The sequence below is a fragment of the Lynx rufus genome, unplaced genomic scaffold (assembly GCF_022079265.1).
Source record: "Lynx rufus isolate CCGP_SWC_20201006 ecotype Redwood Valley unplaced genomic scaffold, mLynRuf1.p SCAF_29, whole genome shotgun sequence".
Classification (NCBI taxonomy): domain Eukaryota; kingdom Metazoa; phylum Chordata; class Mammalia; order Carnivora; family Felidae; genus Lynx; species Lynx rufus.
Window position 1 is genome coordinate 743233 of NW_025814844.1, and position 14624 is coordinate 757856.

The 14624-nt window shown below is 39.7% G+C and overlaps 1 protein-coding gene across 1 annotated transcript in view; it reads right to left on the reverse strand.

Annotated features, from left to right (window-relative positions):
• MAPK1 (mitogen-activated protein kinase 1) overlaps positions 1 to 14624 on the reverse strand; it is a 110266-nt gene that overhangs the window by 21866 nt on the left and 73776 nt on the right. Inside the window, exons 4-6 of the mRNA XM_047090318.1 lie at positions 9983 to 10099; positions 3681 to 3795; positions 3244 to 3375 (exon numbers count right to left, since the gene is read on the reverse strand). Coding sequence (XP_046946274.1) covers positions 3244 to 3375; positions 3681 to 3795; positions 9983 to 10099 — 364 coding nt within the window. The remainder of the gene's footprint in view (positions 1 to 3243; positions 3376 to 3680; positions 3796 to 9982; positions 10100 to 14624) is intronic.

Here is a 14624-nt window from a genome sequence, read left to right on the forward strand (position 1 = left end):
CTGTAATTAAGAGTATTTCTTCTTCTCTTACCTATTCTTTCTTTTTTTCCTATATTACTAAACTGTCTCCCAGGATAACATACTACCTTTATATCAGAAAATTTAAAAGACAGTTCCTCCTACATCCAAAAAGAATTCAATTTTAAACCACCAAATGTTTCTGAACCTTAACTCAGGTCAGTATATAATAACAAATTCAACATCTAAGTTGACAGTTATTAAACTAAACACACAAAGATATACACACACAAAAGAACAAAAGTCAGAAAAAGCTGAATTTGCAAGAGAAGACTGGATGAGATGTTTTAAAATCATTAAAGACAAGTCAGTTCTATGCACTGACATGGAAAGATACTCAGACACAATTACATTAACGTGACCTTTAGGGAATAATTACAAAAGAATTTCACCTTTTTAGATGAATATTCCCAAGACTTTTGAATTTTTACCAAAAATGTTAGCTTATATTAATAATAATTTATAAGAAGTAAATTTTAGGTAAAAATATGTATATGTATGGAGATAAAGCTATGGAAGAACAAGCACTGTTGCTGGCAACCTGTTCTCTCTGGTTCCCTGTTCTGATTCCTTCTTCCACTTTCAAGGATCCTTGTGATTATAGTGGGCTCACTAAGATAATCCACAATTATCTCCCCAGTCTTAAAATCAGGTGATGAGCAACCTTAATTCCATCTGCAACCTTAATTCCTCTTTGTCATGTCACCTAACAAGTTCATAGATCCTGGGGATTAGGATGCGGACATCTTTGGCAATGGCGTCATTATCTTGCCTACCACAATTCTATAATAGTATGAAAATTTTAAAAACATCTACCTATTAAAAAACAAGCAAAGAAATTAGCCACCTAATATATTTAACAGATACATAGTACATGGGAATAAAGGATAACATAATTGTTAAACAAAGTTAACTTAAAATACAAAAGGGCAAAATGAAATCTATCACCTTTTTCTTTTATGGATGAGCGGTCTTGGTGTTTTATCTAAGAAATCTTTGCCTAACCTAGGGTCATGAAGGTTCTGTTCTGTTTTCTTCTCAAAGTTTTATAGTTTTAGGCCTTATGTTTAGGGCTATGCTCCATTTTTAGGTTTCTATTGGGGGGGGGGCATACAAATGTCTAATTATTCCAACACCATTGGATGAAGAGATTGATACAAGCAATAATGCTGAGTGGAAGAATCCAGACATAAGAAGCTATATAACTGGATGACTACATTTCTATGACACACTAGAAAAGGCAAAACTATAGGGAGAGAAATGAGATCGGGATTGCCAGGGACTAGGGAAGAGAAATGAGTACAAAGGGGCATGAGGGAACTTCTGGGGACAATGAAAATACTCCATCATATCTTGACTGTGGTGGCACTTAATGTGACTACATACATTTGTTAAAATTCAAAGACCCACACAACTAAGAAGGGTGAATTTTACTCTGTAAATTATTCTTCAAAAAAACCTGATTTGAAAAATTATTAAATGACAAGATGAAAAATATGTAATCTGTTTTGCAAGCTCCTCAACTTTCTGAATTCTAAAAATGTGAACTTTATCTAAGTTAAAAAGTAGCAAAGAGTGGGTGCCTGGATGGTTCAGTCAGGTTAAGCATCTGACTTCAGCTCAGGTCATAAACTCATGATTCATGAGTTTGAGCCTGGGGCTACCTGCTGTCAGCACAGAGCCCACTTCGAATCCTTTGTCCCCTTCTCTCTCTGTGCCCCTCTGGTCACATACTCTTTCTCAAAAAAAAAAAAAAAAACCAAAAAAAAAAAACCAAAAAAAAAAAAACCAAAGAGGGGGGTTGGGGGATATGCAAAATGGGTGAAGAGGATTAAGAGGTACAAACTTCCAGTTCTAAATAAGTCACGGGAATGAAAAGCACAGTATAGGGAATATAGTCAATAATACTGTAATGCATTTATTGTGGTGAGCATTTAATAATGTATATAATTATGGAATCACTATGTTGTATACCTGAAACTAATTTATTATTACATGTCAACTACAATTAAAAATCAGGGGGGCCTGGGTGGCTCAGTCGGTTAAGTATTGAATTCTTGATTTCAGCTCAGGTCATGATCTTGCAGTTCATGAGATCAAGTCCCGTGTCAGGCTTTGTGTTGACAGTGCGGAGTTTGCTTGGGATTCTTGCTCTTTTTCTCTTGCTCTCTGTCCCTCCCCCACTCGCACACATGTGCCCTCTCTCTCAAAATAAGTAAGTAAACATAAGAGCATGCAACTCTTGATCTCAGGGTGGTAAGTTTGAGTCCCACATTGGGCATAGAGCCTACTTAAAAAAATAAAGTAAGGGGGGCGGTGCCTGGGTGGCTCAGTCGGTTAAGTGTCCCACTTCAGCTCAGGTCATAATCTCACAGTTAGTGAGTTCAAGCCCCATGTTGGGCTCTGTGCTGACAGCTTGGAGCCTGCTTTGGATTCTGTGTCTCCCTCTCTCTCTGCCCCTCCCCCACTCACACTCTGTCTCTCTCTCAAGAAATAAAAAAAACATTAAAAAAAATTTTTTTTTTAAATTTTTTAACGTTTATTTATTTTTGAGACAGAGAGAGGCAGAGCATGAACGGGGGAGGGGCAGAGAGAGAGGGAGACACAGAATCAGAAGCAGGCTCCAGGCTCTGAGCCATCAGCCCAGAGCCCAACGCGGGGCTCGAACTTATGGACCGCGAGATCATGACCTGAGCTGAAGTCGGACGCTTAACCGACTGAGCCACCCAGGCGCCCCAAAAAATTTTTTTAAGAAATTAAAAAAATAATAAATAAAGTAAGGGCACCTGGGTGGCTCAGTCTGTTAAGCAGCCGACTTCCACTTTAGGTCATGATCTTGCAGTTTGTTACTTGGAGCTTCACATCGGGCTCTCTGCCGTCAGCACCGAATCTACTTTGGATCCTCTGTCCCTTCGCTCTCTGCCCCTCCCCCACTTGTGCTTTTTCTCTTTCTCAAAAATAAATAAGCATTAAAAAATAAATAAAAAATAAAAAAGCAAAGAAATGAAAAGGTGGAAAACTAGACGGTCATTCCCACACTCCCTTACCCTACCGTCACTGCTTGAAAATAAAAGGAAAAAAGCAACAGAGTGAGCACTAAATAAGGCATTATCCAATTGCCACAGGCTAACTTTTCAGGCTAGTGACCTAACAATTTAACCAATAAAACAAAGAAATAAACAAAAAGTGAAGTCTAAGAAAAATAATCAAGAAAATAATATTTACCTTTGGAATCAGCATTTGGGAACAGCCTGTTCCATGGCACCTTATTTTTGTGTGGAAGAGAAAGCAAGTAGTTTCTAGCTTTTAAATTTATTATACAATTCAGGTCTTCCTGTGATGGGGATCCAAGAATACCTAACAGATAAAATAATTAGCTGTTAATTATCAAGGCCCACAGAGGCTGATCACACACTATTAGCTATGGGGCAGAATAGATCCTACTAATTGTTTCCTCACCACGTCCCCCCATGCTTACCATTCTATTTTACAAGTTTTTATAAGGATCCTTAGCATTTGAAGTCAAGCAAGATTTAAAACTCATTACCTATCTTGGATTAAAGAGTTGTCAAAACTATTCTTCGTTTCCTGATGTGCCTCTGATGTAAACTAGGGCAGGTGAACAGAGTAAATCTAGCCCCTAAAATGTTCAGTAATCTTACCCAGAATGTGGTTCAGCTGGTCGAGATAATGCTTCCCCGGGAAGATGGGCCTGTTGGACAGCATCTCTGCCAGAATGCAGCCTACAGACCAAATATCAATGGACTTGGTATAGCCCTGCAGTGGGAAGAGAGAAAAGACTAAGAAGGATATGTAATGTTACATGACAAGTGAGATCCTCCAACAGCACAGGTACATGGCTCATGGGAATTTTACCTTCTCCTTTGGTTCTATAATTCAGAAATAAGAGAAGAGAGCATGCAGATACAAACAGTAATCTTTCTTATAAGCTGTTAACAACCAAGATTACTTGATTTTATTACTCTCTTCAAAGCTGATTAACTTATTATTAGGTGAGAATTTCCAAAGTATATTTCATTCCTTTTTTCAAATGATTTGAGAGAAACAATCCTTGTAAGTTAAAGCTGGAAAAAAGCAGTAACATCCCTTGCTTTAGGACATCTATGGCCCATTTATTCATTTTGAAAACCTGGAAACCAACTCAAAAGAAGAGTCACTGCTATACCTCCAGAATATTTTTATACATTTTCAAATGATTGCTACAAAATCATTTTCAAAAAGGTCAGGCTGAAAACCCTTGATCTCTGTTGGGGGGTAGGCGGGTGGAGTATGTGCTGGCTCCATCATATTTTGCCAATCCGTATTTCTTGTTTTATATTTCTATTCAATTTTCAGGTATAATTTTTTTTAAGTTTATTCATTTTGAGAGAGTGAGAGAGAGAGAGAGGGAGAGGGAGTGAGAGCGAGCAGAGGAGGGGCAGAGAGAGAGAATCCCAAGCAGGCTCCGCACTGCCAGCACAGAGCTCGATGTAGGGCTCGATGTCACAAACCATGAAATCATGACCTGAGCCAAAACGAAGAGTTGGACCCTTAACCAACTGAGCCACCCAGGTGCCCCAGGTATAAATTTTCTTTTAAAGGAACTCTGTAAAAAGATTTGGAATAATTATGTCTAAATCATACAACAGTGCAAAAAAGATAGCTTGGTATAGTGATAAATGAATAGAGAAAAAAACTTTCCGAAAATCAAACAATGGTCAGATCTACAGCTATGATAAAATGGGGTTGAATTTCAAGGTCATTATTCCCAAAATTCTTGTAATCCAAAATAACTTTTGCTTTGGGCCAAAACTAAATGAAGAGGAACACTTAAAAACTTACAAAAAATAAGCAACTAAAAGGAACCAGGGCTCCCTGGAGAAATGGCTACTCCAAGTCTGGGACAGAGAAAGTACTAGGAGGGAAGCCTGGAGCATCTAGTGCCAAAAAACAAAGCAAGGAAATGCTCAACATTAGTGGGACCATGTCAAAGTGACTCCCATTAGAAAATCTGGGACAATTTAAACATCAAATACAGAATGGCAGCTATGGAATAGCCACTGAATAAAATAAACATGAATTAATAAATAGAAAGAACTAAAACAAAGGAAGAATGATAGAGCTACAAAATCATCAATGGATGGTAAAAACTAGTGGTTACAAGTATGATGAAGAGAACTTACACAACTTACAGTATTCCCCACAAATTCCTATTGACCTAATAATAATTGTCATAATTAGCCACAATTATCACCATTATATGGTGGAGAATGAGAGGATACCATTTAACCAAAAGATCAACATGAACTTCACCAATAGAGACATAAACCAGATATGCCTCCTGATACAATACACTGAGAACAAAACACTGTTTTCCGAGGTATTCGTGTCCGGAAAACATGACACAAAATTGGGGTGCATCTACAAAACAGTCAACCAACCTGTACCCTTCAAAAGGGCCAAGGTCAAAAAAGGCTGAGGAACTATCATAGATTAAAAGAAACTAGAGAGGGGCACTTGAGTGGCTCAGTTGGTTGAGCATCCAGGGTCATGGGATCGAGCCCTGTGTCAGGCTCTGCACTAAGTGTGGAGCCTGTGTGAGATTCTCTCTCTCCCTCCCTCTCCCCCTCCTCTGCTTGTGCATGTGCTCTCTCTCTCTTTCTCTAAAAAAACAAACAAACACCACACACAACAACAACAACAAAAAAATTAAAAAATAAAAGAGACTAGAGAAACAATGCAATGTGTGAGCCTAGAGGAGGGGGAGAAAAGCTATAAAGGTGATTATTGAGACAATATCCAAAATTTGAATATATACAGTGCAGTAGATATTGGACCAGTGTTAAATTTCCCATTAAAAAAAATTTCTCACTTTTGATCATTATACTATGGTCATATTAGGGAACATCCTTCTATGGCAGGGTTTCTCAACCTTGGCACTACTGACACATTAGGCTGGATAAGCCTTTGCTGTGAGGGCTGTCCTGCACACTGCAGGATGTTTAACAGCATCTCTCACCTCTAACTAGTTGATGGACAGTAGGTAGCATTCCTCTCCCAGTTGTGACAACCGAAAATGTCTCCAAACACTGCCAAATGTCCTCAGGAACATGAGAATTGCTGTTCTAAGGAAATACACACTGAAATGCTTAGGGGTAAAGGTGAACATCTACAACTTACTCTCAAATGACTCAGAGGGAAAAAAACACACACATGTACAGAGAGAGAATGAGAAAACAAATGGGACAAATGGTAAAGAACTGGTGAGTCTGAATCTGAGGTGGATCTGAAGTATTACAGAAGTTTATCCAGTTCTCGCAAGTGGTCCTGGGTCCCATGCGGCTTCCCTCTAAGGATCTGAAGAGTGACATTATTTTGTACTTCTAAGGTGTTTTCCTTTTCATTCATTCTCTCACAAGTGTACAAAAAATTTTTCCAGATGCTACATGACATGAGAGGATACCATTCACGAAATAGGACATCTGGAAGATCTGGATAACCCAGTGAACTAGTATTTTCCAAATGCTTGATTCCAAAGGATGCATCAGTGAGTGTAAGGTAGACCAATGGATTTTAGTAAGACAGTACAAAAAGTTCAGTGGCATGGTTTCAGATTCCACAATTAACTTTTCATTTTGTTGAGTTTCAGTGCAGTATCAAAAAGGAACAGCCACAGAAGCTGAAAAGACTAACATACATACCCCCTTTCCCAACTACATATCTGTGTGAAGCCTCTTTTTCTTGGACTTAAACCAAATCAACCTACTGGACAGATAGAGTGCAGAACCAGGTGAGATTCCAGCAATGGTCTGTTAGGCCACATGAAATTTGCAAAAATGAAAAGAACGCCCCTCTTCTAACTAAAATGTTTTTGTGGTGGAAAGTAAACACACTTTTTATAAATAAAACTTATGTTAACAAGCAGTAGGTTTATTATTATTTAGAAATTAATACTTTTTAAAAGTCTTAGTGTTAATTTCTATATAGCAAATACTGATGGACAGACCCCACATAGACAAATCTTGCTTAGGATCTTTGATACTTTTTAAGAAAGTGAAGGGGTCTTGGGGCTTGAATGTTTGAGAACTACTGCCTTATACTTTTCTTGCAAGTGGGAAACTATGAAAATAAAATGTTACACACACACACATAGAGCACTCTAGCCTGTCAAAATGGAGACGACAGAAGTATACAAATAAAAAGGTGATAATGGACAGCACATATTTCATGAATCCATAATAATGGCTTTTTTAAAAGTTTATTTTGAGAGAGACTGAGTGACTGTGAGAGAAAGAGGGAGAATCTCAAGCAGGCTCCAAACTCACGAAACTGCGAGATCATGACCTGAGCTGAAATCAAGAGTCAGACGCTTGACTGAGCCACCCACCCAGGTGCCCCTATAATAATGTTTTAAAAACAAAGGTGGGAGACATAGGAAGAGAAAGAAAAAAAGAGAAAGCTCTTCAAAGAAAAATGGCAACAAATTAGTGTAGAAGGAACAATACATTTGGAAAATTACCATTTTGCCACCCCCAATATAAGTGATAGAGACCAGGAGTCACCAAGGGAAACACCACCCTGGTAAGCCTGCTGGGAAACATGAGCTCCGTACACATGAGTTCCAAGAACCTGCGGGGTTCCCGCCAGAAAAGTGTGACCTAAACTGAATCCTAAGGAACCAGTCTGTACTCTGCAAAGCATTGAAGGTCATGAAGAAGACAGAAAGGGTGGGAGGAATGTTCTAGAGTGAGCACAACGCACAAAACTTGATTAGATCACAGAGTGAAAATAAGACAAAAACAGCTGTAAAGAACTTTTGGGTGGGATAACTGGGATATCACTGAATTAATGCTGGTTGTCTCAGTGTGCTAAGGGTACTATGACTGTGGGGAAAGAACACTCTCCCCCTTTAATGAGTATCAGTATGCCCCAAAGGGTCTAGTAGTAAAGTAGTTTATGTTGTGAAGTGCCAAAAAGTTTGACAAAAGAAACAGAGAAGAAGGGAGGGAGGGAGGGAGGGAGGCAGGCAGAGACAAAAGCTAGCAAGGGAGAAGTAAGATGTTAATAGCTGGTGAACCTAGGGAAGGGGTATATGGGTGTTCACTGTACTCTCAATTCTTGTAAGGGTTTGAAAATTGTTCTAAATTAATAATAATAAAAAAATGAATAGAGCACTAGAAGTAACATTCTCAGTCTAGAGGTGTTATAAATAAAAAATAATTCACACTCAGTTTTGATTATAGTTAACTCTACAAGCAGGAAGTGCTGGGCACCTTGTGGAACAGAGGCCACATTGTTTGGTTATTTCCCTCTGGAGGGTGAAGACAGTAGAGTCATCTCAAGTTGGAATGGAGGCTGCAAGACCATGAAGGCACCAGGATAAAAAGCACACCGACAGCTCTCCCTTACAACCAGCAGGCACTGCACACGTGCATGCAAATGCTTCTGGTTTGGAATGGCTGTCACATGGCCAGTCCAAAGAAAGAACCTACTATTTGGGATTATGTGTAATACAGAATTATAAGAATCAACACGACATTTTCTTCTCTGAAACATCTGTTACACCAAATCTTTCTTTATAATGGAATTTATTTTAATGCAATTTTACTTTTATAACTTAACTGAACAAATGTATATCAAGAATAACTAACTGCTTTAAACAAATTCCATTTCCTCACAAAGCAACTTAGTGTTCATCTCAAGCCCTTCTATTTATAAACGATGGAGGAAGAGAGTAAACCCCATGGGCTAATTAATTCCCTTTAAGCTTCCTGGGTGGATTTCTGGTTCCTAGAGCTGAGACACAAGGCCCAATGTCTACTTTTATTTGCTTTTTTTCATGTATCTTAACATTACATTAACAGTAGACAGTGCTGAAGGAGGTCATCAAGACAATGTGACTAACAGCTGACCCTTGAGCTGAACCTGGACAACAGGAGGCTCCTCGCTCCCTCCCCTATCCTTGGGATACATGCTCTGCCCACTGTTACCACAGTGGCGCCATTTTCAAGGATGTAGCTGGGAGAGAACTATTGTTGGGACCATCTGGGCAGCATATGTGACACAGCCAGTTAAGGCCTGGACATAAACTTTTAAGTTTTGGTAGGTGAGTGCGGAGATCTATTCACCTTGCAGCTAGCTGCCCAAGACAAGACTTGTAATAAGTTCCTTTACTTCTTAAAACTGCCACGACCAATTTGGAGTGCTCTGCCTCTTCAGTTTCTCCTTGCCCACCTTGTACTGGGGCAGTTTGCAAACCAACGGAGGAATTAAGTTCAAAATCTCCTAATTTGAAGTATTGGATGTAGAAGTATGTCGGGCCCACTTACTTTCTCAAATCTGACACTTCATTCATATATTATTTGCAAATGATATATTAAAAATACTGAATCTCAATCTCCATAGCAGCCTTCAATGCTTGCCACCTGGTTTATAAACCTAACAAAGATATACTTCACTTTTTCTTACTTTTTTAAGAATCCATAGTAGTTCCTATTCTTTCCACACCTTTTTTCAAACTATGGTATAATTTTGCTGAAGAGACATTCTTCATTAGACAAATCTGACCTGTACAGGACAGCACTGGTCCGCTTTCGGAAAACTATATACTATAGGAGAACCTCTAACATAGCCAGCCTAGCCTGCACTCAGCAGTGGCAGAAGCAACTATAAAAGCTGCCATAGGGAGGACTTCAGGAGAGCTGACCAAAGGCTAGGACAAAGATCATTTATTGTTAACAGTGACCAGACAGGCACACACACCTTCCAACTCTATAACACATCAGCACTACTTCAGCTGAGGTAGAGAGGTCAAAATCCAGGGCCCAGAAGTTCAATGCTGACCTAGAGATTAAGACAGCACCTTCATTCTGGGCCAGACAGGCCAAGCCTCAACCTAAGTAGACACAGGCTTCCAAAATTCTTTTGCTTCCTGGTTTTCTTTCTATGCAAACCTGATCCTTACCTTGGAATTCAACATAATTTCTGGAGCCCGGTACCAACGTGTGGCTACGTACTCCGTCAGGAACCCTGTGTGATCATGGTCTGGATCTGCAACGCGGGCCAAGCCAAAGTCACAGATCTATGAGAGAAAAAAATGGGACACCTTAGAGATTCTAATGAAATTAATATCAAAAGATCAGACAATAGCAATAATGATGATGGTAAGTAGTTGCTGCCACTCCTATGTGGCAGATACTTTGTTGGGAATTTTATATATTCATTCTTATTTAATCTTTACAACAACCTGAGAGGCAGTGATGACTATCCAAAGTTGGAGATGAGGAACAGGTTACAGGAATCTGTCCTCACCTTTCATTATCTGCTTATCCCACAGTAATCTTGCTTATGTCACTTGACAAAAACTGTTCTGAAGTTACCAGAAACTGTCCAGGGTCCTTTCTCTGGCCATCTCCTGCTGGCATTTCCAGGATCATCACACTGTCAGATCACCTTGACTCACATTTGTCTTGTTTCTTAGATTTCACTTCCTGCTATTCTTCCACCTGTTCCACAAATGCAGGTCCTTCCAAAGATTTTTTCCACTTCTTTCCCTTCCATGTATTCAAATCCACTCCCAAAGCCTTAAAAGATGTCTCATATACAAAAGATGAATCTTTTTTTAGGTAAATATCCAGCTTCTAATTTCTCCTGACTCACAAAAGTACCTTCATCATCTGGTCATCCAATACTTTAGTGCTACTCCAAACTCCAACATATAAAGTATCTGTAAAGTACTATACAAATAGTATAGTATTCTACTATATAACTATAGAATACAGTTGACCCTTGAACAGCATGGGTTTGAACTGTGCAAGTCTGTTCACATACATGGAATTTTTTTCAATAAATATATTGGAAATTTTTTTGCAGATTTGCAGCAATTTGAAAAAACTCACAGATGAAACCACACAGCCTAGAAATATCAAAAAAATTAAGTTAGGTATTATTACAGGAATACAGTATATAATACATATAACACAAAGTATATGTTTAATTGACTGTTGATGTTATCAGTTAAAGCTTCCTTCTGGTCAACAGAAGGCTATTAAATTTTGGAGGAGTCAATAGTTATATGCAGATTTTTGACTGTGTGTGTGGGGGGGGGGGCAAATCGGTGCCCCTAATCCCTGTGTTGTTCAAGGGCCAACTATACTTAGACCCATTTAATTGCAGGATATTTTAATTCCTTGACATCTGGGGAACTAACCTAAGAAAGAGACATATTAATAAAGACAGGCCAGAGTACAGTACAAAGCAGCCTGGCAAACAGATTGCTTTGGAGGCTTACTGCTTTAATTTGGCTAAGAAATTATAAGGGCCTGAGCTCAGGCCATAAAAATGGAAATGAGGAGGAAAGGACATGCTTGAGATACTCATAGGACTTAAATGGATGGACAACAATCTCTGCTCAAATATCCCATAGTTTAGTGTTTCAATAATTAGGAAAGGTTCAGAAAGCTTCCATCTACTTCACAGATGCCTTCCTCTAGCTTTGGACACTGGTATCACCACATGGTATCTCTGATAAGAGTTAAGTATCTGTGCTGCATAATCTCCATCAACATGTATCTTCAAAAGGAACAACTATCGTAATTGCTTCTCTATTTGCTCTTCCATAGGCCATTTTCTAGGTGTACTCTCAGAGTTGCATAGTGAGGAAATCCTGGGTCCTACTCCATAGCTGACAGCCAACGCTGGCCATTGTACACTCATTAACTTCAGTTTAGGTGACTTTCACCGTAAGTACCAACCTTACCTTTCAAAGATGGCTTGCTTGTCAATCAATGCCATTACACTCCTAATAGTTATGGGCCTGTCAGAGAATCTGGATGAGGTATGGCCATAAGCTTGTATGTGGGATCACAGGAAATTGTAACTTTGGACTGGCTGGTCTTAGGCTTTCAATGTACCTGGCAACCGGTTTGTTTCTTTCCAGCATTTTCTATCAATTCCAGTGACATGAACTGCAGGAGGGCTTCCCAGTAACCATGCACAGGAGGTTCTCACTAGCAACATGGTCCTATTTGTGGCATGATTTCCAACTCAGAGAAGCAACTAATGACTGATTTCTTCTTACATCCAGAGGCGAGTCCTCTAAGCCATTTAGAGCCACCACTCGCCATGTTATCCCACCACCAATCCATTTCAATTCTGTGGCTTGAATTTTTGAACCTATCTATGACCCATAGTTTCTCTTTTTTTCAAGGCTAACACTTCATCTGATTTAAATTCAACCAAAGCTCACCAGTCTGCTTTTTGCTGTATAGATGGGACACCTAAAAGCCACATTTTGAATTGTGCAGAGTATATGCATCTTGTCAGCAGAACAAAACCAGCATAGGCTCCAGACCATGGCCACAGATCCTTCACCACCTCCTATGCCTGGTGTCACACAGATTAGATGGGTTCAGACTTGATACATGGCTTTTCACTGGCTAGTTGAATCAAAAAATAAGTCCCAAATAGATTCAGAAAGCCAGAATATAAAAAATTCATAGATAAGGCAGATTTATTTTCTAAAGAGGACCATACCACTAAAACCCATCCTCCATGCTCTTCTTATAAGGTCTTTGAACTTGTATCAAGAGGGTAGGGTCCATCTTCCCTCCTCTTGAATCTGGGCAAACCTTTGTAACAGCCTGAACCAAGAGAATATAGTGAAAATGATACTATGTGACTTCTGAGGCTACATCATAAAATGCAACATGGTTTCCATCTGGCGCTCTTTCTACTGGGGAATTTGGAACCCTCTGGCCACCTCAGGAAGAAACCTAGGACATGTGGGCTACATGTGGGTGATCCAGGTGACAGCCAGTATCAATTGCCAGGTATGCAAGAGGATTCCAGCCCTTACCTTTGTGTCTTCTAGCTGAGGTCCATATATGAAAGCAGAGAGCAGCCATCACTGCTACCCCTTGGCTAAATTCCTGACCCACAGAAACTAGAAGCTAACACATGATTATTGTTTTAGACCACTTTCTCTAGGTTATTTGTTACAAAGCAAAAACAGCTAACAGAGTGGTAGTGGACACAGTGCTTGTGATGGGATAGGCAGTCTTTGAGGAGGCCCTGTTGAAGCGATACTGGGACACCAAAGAGATGCTAACCATGGAAAGACCTGGGGAAAGCCGGAGCAACACTGTGAAGAATCTAGCTGGGCAAATGTGAAATGGCAACTGAACCTGAAACCTCATAAAGTGGCTCTCGAATTGGCTGCTTCTACATCTTGACTGCCATGGCCTTAGTTGAGATTCAGTTTAATTTGTCTGGGAATTAGGGAAACTAGACTTTACCCACCTGTAAGCTAATTCATCCTCTAAATTCCTGCCTAAATGTTGTTTCTAATATAAGTCACCTTTCTGGCTCAAAAATCTTGAACCAATCCCTTCTGTCTATTGAACGAAACCCAAATTCTTTAAGTGTGACTTTTAAGACCATTCATATGCTGCCACCAAACTACCTTCCTGATCTCATCTCTCCCACCATATTCTCCTGCCCACATCTGCTCCTATAGACTCCAGACTACACCTGCTTCTATGACCTGACTATACAATGACCTCTCCTGAGTGCCCGCCCTATCCATGCCATTCCTTTACCCTAAACCCTCAGCTTGAAAGTTAGCTCTTCTGAGAAGTTTCCCAAAAAGCAACACCAAACCTGCCCAAGAGCTGACTGCTCACTCTTCTGAACTCCTCTAATACTGTTAGAGGTATATTAAAATACATCATAGGGGCGCCTGGGTGGCCAGTCGGTTAAGCGGCTGACTTCGGCTCAGGTCATGATCTCGTGGTCTCTGAGTTCAAGCCCCGCGTCAGGCTCTGTGCTGACAGCTCGGAGCCTGGAGCCTGTTTCAGATTCTGTGTCTCCCTCTCTCTGACCCTCCCCCGTTCATGCTCTGTCTCTCTCTGTCTCAAAAATAAATAAACGTTAAAAAAAATTTTTTTTTAAATAAAATACATCATAAAGTCTATGATAGTTAGCTTTGCATATGCCCATCTCCCCAGCTAAAACAGAATTAAGTCCCTAGAGAAAGGCAACACTTAACTTACTTGTTGACTTAATTGTTAATGGAGGACTCTTGACATTTGGTCAATAAATGCCTTAAATGTTTATAGGAAGCACAACTGGGATGGGTTGACAGATACTCTAAGAGTGACCTTTTTTTTTTTTTTACAATATCTGAATTACTGATAATCTCTTAAAAAATAAAAATCAAGGGGTGCCCAGTGACTCTGTTGGCTAAGCATCCAACTTCAGCTCAGGTCACAATGCTCTTACTGTTCGTGGGTTTGAGCCCTGCATCGGGTTCTCCGCTGTCAGCACAAAGCCTGCTTCCGATTCTCTGTCTCCATCTCTCTGCCCCTCCCCTGCCCTCTCTCTCAAAAATAAACAAACATTAAAAATTTTTAATAAAAAAATCAAGGTTCAGTTAACAGGGTTAAATCTTATGTTAAATAATTAATGTTAGTAAAATTACACCATTCAAAGTGGCAATATTAAGGAAGGGAAGGGTTGCCTGGGTGGCTCAATTAAGTGACTGATTCTTGATTTTGGCTCAGGTCATGCATGGCTCTGAGATACAGCCCTGTGTTGGGCTCCATGCT